Below are 15,847 nucleotides of genomic sequence, written 5' to 3'. Positions count from 1 at the left end.
CAAGATCGATAGTAATAAAGCCCTATTGCCCATTGGTGCGTAATTTTTCCGGACGCATATTATAAACTCCGCCACAAAAAAACAGGTACAATTGGGTTCGTGTAAACTTTACCTGAGAAAAAATTAAGTGACAGTATAAAATGTATATACGTTATATTATTAAAAATAAATCATAATTTTCTATGATAATAAATTAGTAATGGTCCAATTAACGAATAATTACGTGTAATATGCTAAAATAATAAATAAAACTAGAAAGTTATAGATAAAAATATAAAATTACTTTGTATGTATTATTAAAAAAAATAGTTATAATAATTATTCAAAAACATTAAATATGTTATTGTCATGTAAAAAACATTAAATAAATAATAAATAATCGTAATGATCATAAAAAATGTAGATATATTATAATATTTTGAACTGTGAACTAAAATGATGTGATACAATTTTTAGATAAAACTATTTTTAAATATCAATAAATTAATAAATTCAACGTATTAAGCTAATATTAATGTTAGAAATTTCAAAACATGTCAACGTATTTAATGTCAGCTTTAACATTAGTGAAGTTTTTATATACCAATTATAGGTAAAAAAATTAAATTGGTAGAATTTACAATCACTCAGTTTTTCCACAGTGCTAGAGCAATTAATCTAATATATATAAACACCATTAAAGTTTTACTGGGATTAGATTAAAGCGTTTTATTACAGATAGTTATAAAAAAATAAAGTAAAAATTTTAATTTTAAATGTTGCCAGGTTTGTGACATGCATTTGATATTATATAATTTATAAATGCCTTTAACTGACATATATATTTCTACTGTATATAATATTTTAATTAAATACTCGTAAAAAAACTGTCTTACCTTAAGGCTTAAAGTAGGTATCTAATTGTGCATTGAAATAAAAAATTTCTTAATAATAATTTTTAAAATAATATTTAAATGTTTCATGAAACTTCAGTAGTCATAAATGTTAGACATAATTTATTAAGTACCTATAACTATATAATATATTATATGACTATACAATAAATATACATAATTTATTACGACGTTTTAATAACATTATAATAACTGGTTGGTGATTTGTATATTTTTATAATGTAATAATTCATAGTATTATAACCGTTTTATTGAAACTTACATATTTTTAATGCGCCGTATATTTTGTATCTACCATGCATGTTGTATTCCGTATTCTCATTTACTACGGCATGGCTCAATGCCTATGATATTCTAATGTATCGCAGAAACGAATAATAATATTTAAAACCAACTATTTACTCGCAGTAGCAGAATAAATATAGTTAATTATGCCAGTTAGAATCGTCGATTTTTCAGTATTTCAACGAATAAATGAAATTATCTATGAAAAAATTAAATTAATAAGAAAAAATGTAAGACTTTGTATGATCCAAATCCATTCAAATATTTGCTGCAACTAATTTGTGATTCCATATTTCCTCTGCAATCAATTTACCTAAATTAAAACAATGTATATTTTGAAATGTATGGTGATTTTTATTATAATAATAAGGTGTAATATGTAATTTTAACTATAATTTACCAAACTTGGCGGATTTAATTTTGATTTGTACCTAAATTTAAACCGATGCAATGATGTCACACTCAGTATCAATATGTTGAAACCATTTGCAATAGGTAGGCATTTTTAAAAATTGATAAAGGTTTGTTAGCATTTTGAAATTAATTGATTATGAAGTTTTTTTTTGAATTATTATATTTTATCATTCAATCATTGATTAAAAAGCATTGAACTTGATAGACGAGTTATGAAAGACCGATAATAATTATTTGTTGATGCTTGTTAGAACTTAGAAATGAGTTATGTATCAATATTTTATTAAAGTCATGTCATGAATAAAACCTAACCGTATTAATGATTCAACTACTAGATATATTTTGATTGTGATTTAAATTTGAAATTTATTTAAAACTTGAACAATTATATTATATGTATAAAAAAAAAAAAAAAAAACAAATAATAAATACATTTATATCATACGAGTATATAAATGTAAAATTATTAAAATCCTTATACTTCACGTATTATAGGAAAATGTCAATCATTCTTTACACGTCTTTTATGTATTGTTCGTTTAAAATAAAAAATACTTCATAATAACTTAAATATCTTTTCTTGTAGGAAAATGAATTTAATTTTATTATACTTATACGTAAAAATTGTTTTCGATAAAATTGATTTTCTTATTTTGTTGTGCTTTAAAAACGAAAATCATATAAATTTGAAATGTTCACGAAATGTTTTATACTAGCATTTGATATAGGTACATGCCTATTGTATAATTTAATAAATATCTTGACAATGATTTTTTTATGAGCGTTCCAAATTAAAATGTTCATAAATTTCTTGACATCGCCAGCATTAAAAGAATATAAATGATAAAAGAAAACAAATTTAAAGATTTATATTATTGACCGCAATCAGACCCCATTTAACCTATCCAAAATCTTCCTCGCACAATTTTTATTTTCATCCTGCATCATAGACTGATATCCATACTATTACACAGACACACAGCATGTGGTTTAGTTTTCAGAATAATGTTACATGATATGTCGGTATTTTATATTTTTTAATTACCTAATAGTTATAAGTAATTACAGGATTTTTTTTTTTTTAAATCGATACTGCTTTATTTGAAGGGCGTATGTTAGACCATGGAAGCATAGATTAAAGATACCATGCGCTCTTCCATGAAAATATGCCATTTGTCGCAAGATAAGATTAACGCCGAATACCCGTAACCACTATCTGATTAATACATTTTTTTACTCGGCCCCTCGGCCCTTTTAAGTCTATTCTGAAATATAAATTTTTCAATAATTTGTACAAAATGAAGTATTTTCTAGTCATATCATTATCAATTTTAATATGTTTAGCTCACTGTAAATTTGAAATCGAAGAAGTGGACGAGTTTGAGGAGTTTGAAGAGTTACCCAGAACTGAACCTGACCTGAAATTGAAGGATGACTCTTCTCCCATCTTGGAAAAAACCGAGGCTGAAATCACCGTCGAAGTATGTTTAAATCATAGATTGTTCGAAACGAGTATAAATGTTTTAACATGTTTTTTGATAGGATGATGACGAATTCGAACATTTTAACGACGAAGAAGAATTTGAAGGTTTTGACACTGAACGATTACATGTTGATGACAAGGATCCTAAAATAACTATTGCCTCTGTACCAGTACCTTTCCATACAAAGTGGTCGAATTATATAATGGAAACTTTATTAATTGTTGGTATTATTGCATATTTTGCTAATTTTTTCTATGGCCGATCAAAGAATGCTCAGTTAGCAGATATATGGTTTAAGACACATAAGTCTTTATTAGAAGATAATTTTTCTTTAGTTGGTTCGTATATAAAAAGTATGAAAAGTATTTTACTATGAGAATTTATTTAATTTGTTGGTACAGGTGATGACGGTAAAATTGAAATAGAAAATAGTGGCTTGATCAAAGAAACTGAAAGTACTTATACATTGTGGTGCAGTGGTCGCACTTGCTGTGAAGGAATGTTGGTTGAATTAAAATTTATTAAGGTAATAAAATATAAATATATATTTAGTATTTTCACATTTCAGTGAACAACACCAAAATATTAACTTTCACGTATTTTAGAGACAAGATTTAGCTTCCATGTTAAATCAATTTTTGCGACCTGTAAAAGACGAAGTACAAATTAAAGTTGATATGAACAAAGAAGACATGGATACATTTGTTTTTTGTGTGGCATCTAAAAAAACAGCAGCTCGGTGTTCAAAAGAAATGGCTGACCTTGTTAGAAATTATAAAATGCTTAAACTTTGTTCATTTCTAATTTTTTTTTTTATATTTAGAGTGTATTTTGTCCAGAACGTAAGCCTGGATCCAATTACGGTTTGACTGATAGTTTTAGTGTACACAGCGAATTAGGAGAGGTATCTTCATTAATATTGGATGCAAAGACTGTCAACTATATTAACAAATACTCAGATGTTATTGATTGTTTACATTTTTCTGATAGATATTCAGGACTTAAATTAACAGAGTAAGTTTTTTTCATGAAATTTTCTATGCTAAGTATTATTTTAACTGGGAATTTAAATAAATTGGTTCTATTATTTATTTAATTACTTAATATCATATGAAATTGGCTTCTTGCTTGCTCTTTATAAGATATTAAAACACAATAAGTGTGTTGTAGGTATGGTAAAGTAACTTCTATCACCTAAAAAAAAAAAAAATACAATGTTTTACTAAATATTTAAAAATGTTTGAATTCTATTATATTTACAGTATACTCTTGATTATCAACAAAATAGGTGGGCTTGGCATTTATAGATAAGCAAATTTTCAAGATAATTTGCTAAATTCAAATTTAATGATTATATTTTAAAATAATTGTTATATAGTATTTAAGAAAAATTAATTAAGAACACTCAATTTGTAATAAAAAATAATAAAACTGAAAAGAAGTTTGATGTAGTTCTATTTTTTATGTGTGTCTCAAGTGTCTCATAGCAGATGGCAGTAGACAGATAGTGTGTTAATGCATAGTTCGATCAATCTATTCAAATCAAAATTATGATAACGCACATGTGCCAGACCTAGATAATGATCAAATTTAATTAACATGCAATCCAACTAAACCAATTCAATGAATTATAATGATTTATATAATATTTATTTTGTATGTATATTGTACATGGTTTTACAGAAGACCACAGATAATCAAGAGTACTATTTATATATTTTTAAAGAGTTAAATTCTTATAAAATTTGTTAATTTCCTTTTCTCTTTAATGCCTTTTTTTTTTCAATAACTATTAAACTTATGAATTAGAAAAGCTCCCCATTAGTACCACCTGTTTAATATCTATATTAATAAAATTAATAGAAATATATATTTGTATTTTTTATTCTAGCGAAACTGCAGTTCCCACTAAGTTACCAGCAGTGAAAAAAGTATTAATATTTACATTTACTATTCCTACTGATAAATATGCTGATCCTCAGGAAGCTATAAGTGCCATTTACCCGTTAATGTCATTCGTATTCCAATGTATGGAACGTATTAAGCGGTTAAGAATCAGCAAAGAGGCCAAAAGTAAAGCGGAAAAAAATAGACTGCGTGTTGAGGAAGCATTTTTGAAAACTACTCATGCAGCACGTGCTGAAGCAGCTGCCGCAAGAAAAGAAGAAAAGAAAAAACTAGAAAAAGAAAGAATTTTAAAAGTAAAAGTTGATTTGTATTATATTCTTCTATGAAAGTATTAATGAACTTTTATAATTTTATTGTTTAGGAGGATCCAGAAAAACAACGAAAGTGGGAAGAGAAAGAGATGAAACGTCAACAAAGGAAAAAAGCACCAAGAATGAAACAACTAAAAGTAAAGTCTATGTAAAAGACTATGTGGAGCTTTATTTTAGTTTTTCTTATTATTAATTGTTGGTCTTTGGTTACATTAATAAGTAGTTAATTTTATTATTATTATTATTTGAATTGTTCGATTTTTTTAATTTTAATAATTTATTTTATTATATATTTTTAGTACATTTTTTTTTTTTATGTTATTTTTTTAATGTACCTTCAAATTGTATTAATATTATCCAAAACTAAATAATATATTTCTTTTCTTATTCATTACATTTATAAGCAAGTTACCCGTGTGTAAAAGTTAGGTATATTTATAAACAGACTGCCATTCGTTTTAAAAAAATTTTATTTACATTTTATTGTTCATAAGTCATGACAAAAAATGTATAAGCTAAGTATATTGAATCAAATTAAATGTTAATTAATGTAAAAAAAATAAATAATCAATCGAAATTTATTTTTGTATTACATTGTTTACCTTTTGCATATTATGGTAAGGTATGACTGCTAATTTTGATAACACCTTTGATATTTGAATAAAGTTAACAGCGAATCACAGTTTTTCTCAATTCATGTTAACTGTTCATACTAAGAAATAATGACGGTAGCCAGTGTGAGTTATAATTTGTGATAAGTCATGGATAATACAATTGATGATTTAAACTATTTAAATATAACTACACCAATTTGAACATTTTTTTGAATAAAATTTAATAGATGGACGAGTGAGAATCACTCAGCTGAATAGTAGGTGGCGAGTGGGTCAACGTAACTATTGGTGTGTTAAATCTGTATTCAATTGTCATAGTAAAAGTTCAAAAATCATTATATACTAAAAACAATTCTGTGTGGAAATGGTTTGTCAGCTTATATCACTAGACAGACTAGACACTAAGTACATTTTAATATTTCATAGTTTATTTTTGATATTGCAATTTTACTTTTATTTTTATATTTTTATACTGAAGTAAACCGTTTATACAAGAAATACACAGTAAGAATATTTCATAAATTAATATGAACAATAATAGCATGGAAAAAAAGGTATTGTTGGAAAAGCCACTCATAAATGAGACTTCAATTTTGATTTTATATTATAGGTACGATGGTTATTTGAGTACTGTGTTATAGGAGGCTAAAAGTATAGATATTTTGAACAATTGTAATAATATATATTAAAATTATAATATAAAATACTTAATAAAAATGTCTATAAGTTCCTACAGATGTTAGTTTTTGAATAATAACAAAAATAAAGAAATCATTTTTTCTCGAAAACTGGTTTAGAGTAAAAATTACTGTTTTTCCTTAATTTTTTTTTTGATTATTAAAAGAGCTTAAGAACTGGGGATCTTTTACTTTTAACCTCACAAAAGTAGTAACTAGATATAATTCATTGTCCAATCTAAAGTAATCAAGGCATTTTAACCGTCTCAAAACTCATAAGGTTATGAGTGATGATAAACACAAAAAAAATACATTATTAAAAAATCAATTTCTTCTAACACTCCGCCCAGAATCTAAAATAAATTTATAAAAAAATTTCTTTTTATAATTAGTAAAATTTATAAATTCTAAAATAGTATACAAACATATTAGCTAAAAATACATTTCAAATAATCAAACTGGGCATATTATTACTTTTTTGAAGGTACAATTCTATAAAATAAGTTGGAAAAATGGAGGATAACATGCCTCCAAAGTTTGGGTTTCTCATTGTTTCTATAAATTTAACAATATTAAACTATAAAGGACTTACCAAAACATACAAAAATATAAAAGCTTAGATCAAAATTCCTAAGACTCACCACAATAAATTTCAATATTTGTTTCTATTTACTATTTTCAAGTTGGTATGATAAAAAAATCTTAAATGACTTAGCAAACATCAATAGAAAAGATGCTCTTAATAATACAATATATAAAATAACAAGTTAAAAATAAATATATATAGAATATACATATTCAAAGTACTCAAAGGGACAATATTTTGAAGTATTAATCAACTTTGTGCCCAAACACAATTTTTTTTATGATACTAAAAAGTTAAAAACTATTTTAATTGGTTTTAATTAATGGTTAGTTATAGATTTTTGATTAAATTTCCAAGGACAGTTTAACTCAATATAATTTAAGGCAAATTAATTTAACTATAGACATTTTGAGTTTAAATATTTATACATTATAATACATTAGGTATTATGTTTACTGATTAATTATATATTTGTAAACGATGAATTATTTTAAAAATAAAAAAGCAATACTTTAAGTCAACAAACAAGATAATTGAGTGATTTGTTACTTAACATGGGGGTATTCGCTAAAATTTAAAACAATAAATTAAATAATTAATTTGGATTTTTTTTTTTTATCGTGAACTTAATTTTTGGGTAGATTATAAATAAGAACAAAACCAAACATTATTATGAACATTTGTCCAAGTCTTATTTGAAACAACCTACAAATAGGAAACAATTTGAAAGTAGTATAAAAATAAAAATAAACTACAAATATATTAGGTAAATAATAAATATAAATATATTTTCTTAATCGGGCTAAATTAAATAAATCTAAAATTTTAAAATCTTGCCCAACTAATTTAATATTTTTCACTATATTTATGACTAAAAAGTTTTGAATATAAAACGATTAAACTATAAGGTATTTAATTAAATAAATAAATAAGTAATGTTATTCAATGTACAAATTAGGTTAAAGATATTTACAATACAGTACAATAATGAAAGTAATATAATAATAATAATAATAATAATAATAATATATTAATCATATTATATTATATTCCCTATCATAAACATATTATAGTATAAAAATTATAACACAATAAATAAATGTACAATTAATATGTTGTTATTTTACAATTAATAAATTGTAAGTCAGAGACAAACCGGTCAAAAACAACACTGGTTTTAAAATATCTATCAAAAATGATGAATAATAAGAATATATTAATACTAATACGCAATGGTAAGAACACAAAGTATAAATAAAAAAAAAAAACTTTTTTTCCTAAATCATTTAACAATCGAGTTTGAGCTTTCAGCTTAAATTTATTTATGATTAGAAATAAGCTATACTGTATGTTATGTACAATTATGTAAATAAATTTAAAAAAACAATTTACTTGTTTGCGATCCGTTGTACTTGTTTTCTATGCGCGTGTCTATATTTGATCACATACAATTCGATAAGACTCTGTATTTTCTGTGGATTAATTTCACCACTCTTGTTGTGACAGATCTACATACAAAATATAATATTAATAAAAAGAAATTATTTTTTTTTTAAACTTTTGACTTACTTTAGGTACAGCTTTCCTCATAATATCTTTGTACTGTTCTTTTGTTATTTGCTTTTTGTTGTAGTAAGGCTTCAACACGAGTTTCACTTCATCAATAACACGCTCCTGTCGATTTAGCTTTTCCAAAAACTATATAAACATATCAAAAATTATTAATGAGTGTCTTAAGACAATACATTTTTTTTAAATTAACCAAAGTAATAAATATAATAATATTCTAGGAGACAACAAATTAAGAAACATTACCTTATTTTTTGATTCCAATTCAACAGCTGATCCAGGTAAATCATCAACATTATCCTCATTAGAGGTATTATGTTTAGAATCTATAAGTGAATAAAAATGTTACGAATAAGTCTTTAACTGTTAAGCAATTAATAATATAAAGGGTAATTACTAATCAGTATATGCTTACATTTTGATTTGGACGAAAATTTTAGAGGTTGTAGGTTCTTAATTTTCATTATACTATCAAAAACATTTCCAGGTTTAGACGGTGGTAGTATACTGAGCAAAGTATCCAATTTACTTCTCGTTTCACTTTTGTTTTGGTTCTGTGACATAGGTACAATATTCTTAGTCTGAGGAATAGGACTATCTGATGATGAACCTTTCATTTCATCTACAAAACCTTCACCAGGAGAATAAGGTGAATCAGCACCATTATCAAATGCTGACGTTTGACTGTCCTCGTTATCATCTAAATCGATTATTTCATCTGGATTAGTGGCAGAAGGTGTTGGTTGAACAGGGCTAGGAGTTTTAGCTGCTACTGGACTAGTAAATAGTGTATTTGTAGTGGTGGTAGCAAGTTTTTCTGGGGATTTATCTGTTTGAGTTGAACTTTGGGATTCTAAAAACGGTGGCGTTATAGATTTAGCTACTATCTGAGGTGAAATAGAAGATTGACTATCAGTAGTTTTGTTTTCCTCTAAAGGTTGTGCAGATGTATCATTATGATTGCCTTCATTGTCATTATTCTCATCATCATCATCTTCAAACATATCAATTCTTGGTGGTGGACTTGGTGAATTTGATTTTGTAGGTTCAAAAGGATCATATGCTGTCTCGCTGACTACTGTATCCACAGACCGAGGAGGTTCTGGAGGAGTATTAGGTCCCCGGCCTCGTACATCATGAGGAGGTTGAGTGTGATCTTCATCTTGACTATTGAATTCACAACTGTTAGTAGATATGTTATCTGGTTTGGAAATGGTGATAACTGGTTCTGGAGGAGTTTTTGGACCACCAATCATGATTGTTGATAATGTTTGAGTGCTATTTTCATTTTTTTCTATAGGCTTTTGTTGTTCAGCAATAACAATTTCTTTAGACTTTTCAGGACTATTGTCCTTCTTAGTCTCTGATTTTGTAACTTGTTTATCTTCATCACTGTCTGTTAAAACAATAATAGATTTCGGAGACATTTCTATTTCTCTAAAAGGTGAAGTATTTAAATCTATGATTGCAACTGGTTTAGCATTAATCACTTCAATTGTTCGAGAAATTCTCTTACGATTCTGCCATTTAGGGTTTGAAGCTCTTTTCGTGGACGTTTTTTGATTTGCTGAAGTAGTGTCTGGCACTGCCACAGCATTATTGTTTTTCGGTTTCTTGGAGTTCAATAATGGTACAGTTTCTTGCCATTTACGTTTCAATGGCTCTTGGGAATTTTGATTGGAAGTAGCGTCTTTGTTGAAATTTACACTTACTAATATATTGTCCCCAGAAGCAAATACTTCTTTGACAGGTGGAACAGCTATTTGACGAGTGGTATGTCGTTTAGAGAACTTGGATTTTTTGGAGGTATCGTTTTTCACTATAACTGTTAAATTATTTAATGCAATGTTGTCATTATACTCTGAAAACTCTTGATCTCTAGTCGTATAATTCATATCTATATCTGCTGCATGACGAGTGTAAGCAGGTGATGGTGTACGAGAAATATCAGTATGTGACCATGGACTCATGTGATCTCTAGGTGATTGCCATGCTGGCATACCAGGTGACAATGATCTTGGGGATGGAGACGAAAACTGATAATCTTTGGATTTTTTCTTGAGTTTTTTTTTAGAAATTTTATCATTTTTCAATAGTTTTCTCTCATAGTCTTTCTCTATTTTAGAGTATATACTTGTTTTTTCTTTTGATTTTTTTGCTTGGCGTTTTGATAATGGAGATACTTCACGCTCTTCATACAAAACCGGAGACCGATAACGTTCTTTTGAAATTGTTTGATTCTTTTCATACTTTCCTAAATGTTTTGAGCTTCTTGACCTATGTCTGCTTCTAGATCGATGTCTACTTTTAGAACGATGTCTATTTTTAGATTCACTACGATAACGACCCCTAGAATGTTTTCGACTTTTGGGTTTACTAGAAGAAATAGATCGTCTTCGCTGCCTGGAGCGACTTCTTTTACGTTTTTTACGCCTACTTCGATCTTTAGAGTCTGAATCACTATGACTAGATTTAGATAAATCTCTTCCAAATTTATCTTTTTTGCGTCTAGGTCTGTCTTCAAGTACTTTTCGAACATCATACAATTCTATTTCTTTTCTTTTCTGTTTTTTCTCTTTTCGATCATTTTCTTCACCTAATTTATCTTTTCCCTTTCCATAGCGATAGTTTCTATCTTTAGAATTTTTAGATAATTTTTTCCATGGCACAGTTTCTTTTTCAGACTCTTTTTCTTTTACTTTATTTTTGCTATCTTTATCTTTATTTCCTTTAGGTTCTAAAGTTGCATCATTTTTACCATTTGAAAGTTTATCTTTTCTTTGATTACTATCAGATTTACTTTTTTCATCCTTAGTCTTTTTCTTTTCGTCTTCAGAATCTGATATTGGATCAAAATTTAGATTACTAGTTTCTTTTTTCTGGTTATCAGTGTCTAAACTATTTAATGTGGTACATGATACATCAGAAGCAGCATCTCCAGTTAAATTTATATTTTCTTGATCTATAACTGTATCATCATCTATAGGTACAATAGTATCATCACATTCAAGATCTATTAAATCTGATTCTTGTTTATTTTCTAATGCTTTAGATGCTTCGCTCTCGCGTTCCATGTCAGAATGAATTTCATTTATTACATCAATTACATTGTCATCAGAGTTTAATTTATTTTCATCTTCATCAGTGATATCAATATTTTCACACTTATTATCATTGTGTGGTGGAGATAATTTTGTGTCATCAACAATTTCAATGGTTTCCAAACATTCATCTTCAGATTTTGAACTAGTTTCACCTTGTTCTGATAACAAATCTATTTCTGGACTAACAGGTGGCATAGGAATAAACTGTAATTCTGCTTCTCCGCTTAATTTATCACTTTTGACTTTTTCATGTTCCAAAAAAGGTCCATATTCTTTGGGTGAATCAGATAATTTAAGACTAGTAGAAGAATACAATGATATATTTGGGCAGTCATCATTAGTTTCTTTTTCATCTTCTTCAGAAGACATGCCTTCATCATCAGGACGTAATATATTGTTACTATTAGAAATAGGTATATGCGGTATAGATCTGTTCTCTACTTGTTCCATGTAACCACCATATGTTGGTGATTGCATATAAGCAGTTCCACTTTGTTTGTTTACCTCTGTTTCTTCATCATTATCACTGGGATTTTCAGGATCGTAATAATCTTTATCGTCAATTATAAGATTATCAGCATCATCATCTTCTAAATTGATACCTAATAATAAAGCTGGTGGATCAGGAGGTGGTTCAAGTGCTTTAAAAGTTTCTTCTACTTGAGTACTAGGGCCACTTTCTTCTTCAACATTGTACTCAGTAGTGACTGCCTTAGGAGGAGTACGAGGCTGCTTCCTTTCTCCCATTTTAGTGACATTCATACGAAACTTAATAGGACCAGAGTTTCTAAAAGGAAAAGGATTGACTGGTTGATTTTCACTAAAATTTGGTTCATTAGTTAATTGATGAGATTCTTCATATGAACTCGGATTTCCAGCATTATTGTATGATTGATCATTGTTTCTAGAATAGTTTCTATTATTATTGCGATTTGATGAATAGTTACCAACATTATCAGAGTTCCTATCAGTTCTATGATCTGAATACATTGGAGCTTGAGTGATGTGTTTATCAATATTTTCTATAGTTTTCTTTTTAAACATTTTTTCTTGTACACTCAGTATGGTATCCAAAATATTGATTGAATCAGTGTTATGTGATATGTTTATATTTCTACGTACTGGCCGATGTAAAATTTCACTGATTTCCTTTCGAGAGATCAAGTCAGTTGAAATACGTATTCGAGACATTGTTGACATATTTAAAGGCCCATTACCACCTATGTCTCGTTCTTCATCAGACCTAAAATGTAACCAACAATATAAGATCATTTTATTCATGTAAATACCTTAGTTTCGATAACGTACTCTACAGAAACATAATCAAATTCATGAGGATTTCCAAATATACTTAATGATGTATGATCTATAAAATTTGATGAAGTACCCAATGAGCTATTATCACCAGAAGAGTTTTTACTCCATCTCGATGAACACATTCCTAATTTTTCGGCTAACTGAGTTTTCTTTTTTCTTACAGTTTTAATACCCTTTTTTAAATAAACATAAATTAATATACATAATCAATTTTATTTACTAACAACATTTTTTGATTACTTTTTTTTTCCATTTTTTAACCCTGACTTTTCTTTTTGAATATTTATTTGTCCTTTTCCCATTAGAAGTTGTTTGTACTATACCTCCTTCAGTAGCCTACAAATATTATAATTATTTTAATTATCCTTGTTTAATAATATAAACTTTTACATTTTGTCGTAGTCGTTGAGTATTCATTCGCACTCTTTCACTAGCTCTTGTTCGTGGTACCAAACGTTGTTGTAATCGTATTCTAGTCTGCCTTGGTCTAGGTAATTGCTCATCATCATTTAAATCATTTAATAAATCAATAACTTCTTCACGATCTATATCATTGTCACTTTGCTATTAAATCAAATAAAAATAAACCATTAAAATAATACAACTTAAAATTAATAACTATATTTTATAAAATATAAAAATGTTGCTCAGTGTATTAGAAACTGAAGCCAACCTCTTCTCTTGCTTCACATTGAGGACAATACCATTCTTCTAATGGGACTGTATAAATAGGTGGATTTAGACAGTCCATGTGATATCCACAGTCACAAATATCACACAAAAGCATTTCATCTTCACGATGACTTAAATGGCAAACCTTAACATATTCATATAATTTCAATATGAATAATAATTACTGTATGAGTTTTAATTACGATAAAAAAAAGTAAGACTCACCTCACAATATGTCAAGTCTTCAAAATTTGTTGTAAGGTTTTCTGCTTCATTTTTAAGGCTTATATCAATTGTCTGTAATAACTGTCCATCAACACTCCGCACAAAGATAAATTTGAAATCCAAACGATCTATAGGACATGTCTTGGCGTTCTAATAAAAAAAATTAAGTATAATAAATTATATATTATTATTTTATTATAAATAAATATAATTTACTTTTGCCCATTCAGTTAAACAATTTAAACAAAATGTATGTAAACAAGCATTTGGTGAAGCTAAATCTTGTTGTCCTAGTCGGGTGAGACATATTGGACATTTATCAGATTCGCCATCAGAACTAATGGATGAGCTTTCTTCATCACTTTCAATAATCTAAAAATAATAATTATAGTATAAATAAAAAACATAAAACTATGAATATTATTTTGATAAAACTAACATTTGATTTCTGTGGCTTATACACGTGTATATTTGTGTCACTATCACTGTCTCCAGAATCTGCCATCTTTGTGATTTGACTATTAATTCTGTAAATAATATAATTATAAACAAGAGTACACTATAAATATAAGACTATGTGTTAAAATAAAAAATAACTTATTAGTAATTGCAAACATTTTAAATATATTAAATTTATATTGATAGTTAAAGTACCTAATCTACCGACCCTAAATTAATACTTATGTCTATGTGTAATAAACTGATTACCAGTAGTCTTTTTAAAAGAGAAGCTCAGATATCAATAGGACGATAAGTGGATCATTCATGTCTAGTATCAATGGGTTTAAAACGACAATAATTAAAGTTGAGAGCAATATACATGTTATATATATTAAATAAACTGTATAAATGCACTTTAAAATTTTTGTCAACCACTGATTGAAAAATTAACTCAATTGTATTAACAAAGTCGCAACATGATAATTACACTAACAGAGTGAACAATCGAGGAAGTATTTGTCAACGTATATTGTTAAGAGTTTCTTTGCGTGACAATGTGGAACTAGTGATTAGAAGGCTAAAAACTACAAATGACCAATAACTCTGTATACATACTTTAAATATATTTCAAATGGATACGAAGTCTGGGATGGAATGGTGTCGTCCTACGTTTAGTGTCCCGTGAGAGATAGACGACGACATCCCTCAGCCGACTGTCTCTTGGCAAAGGGCACTGTGGCAGGCCGTCAGGCTATCTTCCCTCGGGACAATATCGCTTAGCCAGAAAAACCTGTCCTGGACTCCCTTCACTCTACACTCGTAGTAGACTTTGGTGTTCGGCCTTCGGAGATTTGGCGACGAACACAGCGGCGGCGGCAGCGAGCTATGATCAGACGACTTCGGTGCGGCTGTTGCTCACGCGGTGTACTTGTGGGACCTTTAAATAGGCGTGTTACAGCAGTCTTCCTACGTTAAAATAGTAGGGAAAACTCGCCGAAACTGTACGTATAAGAATCTCGGGGTACAATAATAATAATAAAAAATTTGTCAAAATACAAATGATACACAAAAATAATCAAAATTTACAACAAATCACTCATGTCCGACGGACAATGTGACAGGTTAGCCAATGTGATATGCCGAGTTCAAGGACGCCAATGGTCAGTGTTACCATGACGTAGCGGTAAATGGGATGGATTAGTTCTTTCCTTGATAAGAATTATAGCTGATTAGCAGATCATGTGGATGTGGACATTAAAATTCAAGACAACAATTAAAAATATTGATGGTAGATCATAGATCATTCTATTTATAATTAAATAATAATGAATAATTATTATTTTATCT

The 15,847-nt window shown here is 27.9% G+C and overlaps 2 protein-coding genes across 3 annotated transcripts; one reads left to right on the top strand and one right to left on the bottom strand.

The window, feature by feature from the left end:
- Positions 1-2,803: 2,803 nt before the first annotated feature.
- On the top strand, positions 2,804-5,554 carry LOC112592429 (coiled-coil domain-containing protein 47). Its single transcript, XM_025336472.1, has 7 exons — positions 2,804-3,073; positions 3,135-3,414; positions 3,478-3,602; positions 3,682-3,840; positions 3,900-4,090; positions 4,968-5,277; positions 5,346-5,554. The coding sequence occupies exons 1-7, from the start codon at positions 2,891-2,893 to the stop codon at positions 5,445-5,447; spliced, it is 1,350 nt and encodes a 449-aa protein (XP_025192257.1). The 5' UTR covers positions 2,804-2,890; the 3' UTR covers positions 5,448-5,554.
- Positions 4,143-15,579, bottom strand: LOC112592428. Of its 2 annotated transcripts, XM_025336471.1 has the most exons (13): positions 15,116-15,579; positions 14,499-14,586; positions 14,276-14,431; positions 14,060-14,209; positions 13,836-13,979; positions 13,553-13,726; positions 13,403-13,498; positions 13,154-13,335; positions 9,157-13,088; positions 8,988-9,067; positions 8,742-8,870; positions 8,565-8,680; positions 4,143-4,270 (listed from the first exon to the last, which is right to left on the bottom strand). In XM_025336471.1, exons 2-13 carry the CDS (start codon positions 14,562-14,564, stop codon positions 4,267-4,269), a joined length of 5,229 nt encoding a protein of 1,742 aa, XP_025192256.1. In that variant the 5' UTR covers positions 14,565-14,586; positions 15,116-15,579; the 3' UTR covers positions 4,143-4,266. The 2 variants fall into 2 exon arrangements, with proteins under 2 accessions (XP_025192256.1, XP_025192255.1); XM_025336470.1 differs by lacking the exon at positions 4,143-4,270 and having other exon boundaries at positions 8,268-8,680.
- Between the last annotated feature and the right edge of the window lie 268 nt (positions 15,580-15,847).

This window comes from Melanaphis sacchari, unplaced genomic scaffold (assembly GCF_002803265.2).
Source record: "Melanaphis sacchari strain LSU unplaced genomic scaffold, SCAv2.0 Contig174_pilon_pilon, whole genome shotgun sequence".
In the NCBI taxonomy this organism is placed as follows: domain Eukaryota; kingdom Metazoa; phylum Arthropoda; class Insecta; order Hemiptera; family Aphididae; genus Melanaphis; species Melanaphis sacchari.
Note: the sequence above shows the minus strand (reverse complement) of the source record. Positions and strands in the feature narration are given on the sequence as shown.

Coding starts and splice junctions, on each gene's coding strand:
- LOC112592429 (XM_025336472.1), top strand. CDS start 2,891: ATGAAGTATTTTCTAGTCATATCATTATCAATTTTAATATGTTTAGCT. Junction 3,415..3,477: donor AGATAATTTTTCTTTAGTTG/GTTCGTATATAA, acceptor TTGTTGGTACAG/GTGATGACGGTAAAATTGAA. Junction 5,278..5,345: donor AAAAAGAAAGAATTTTAAAA/GTAAAAGTTGAT, acceptor TTTATTGTTTAG/GAGGATCCAGAAAAACAACG.
- LOC112592428 (XM_025336471.1), bottom strand. CDS start 14,564: ATGGCAGATTCTGGAGACAGTGATAGTGACACAAATATACACGTGTAT. Junction 14,210..14,275: donor GTTTAACTGAATGGGCAAAA/GTAAATTATATT, acceptor TTTTTTTATTAG/AACGCCAAGACATGTCCTAT. Junction 9,068..9,156: donor ATTTTCGTCCAAATCAAAAT/GTAAGCATATAC, acceptor ATTCACTTATAG/ATTCTAAACATAATACCTCT.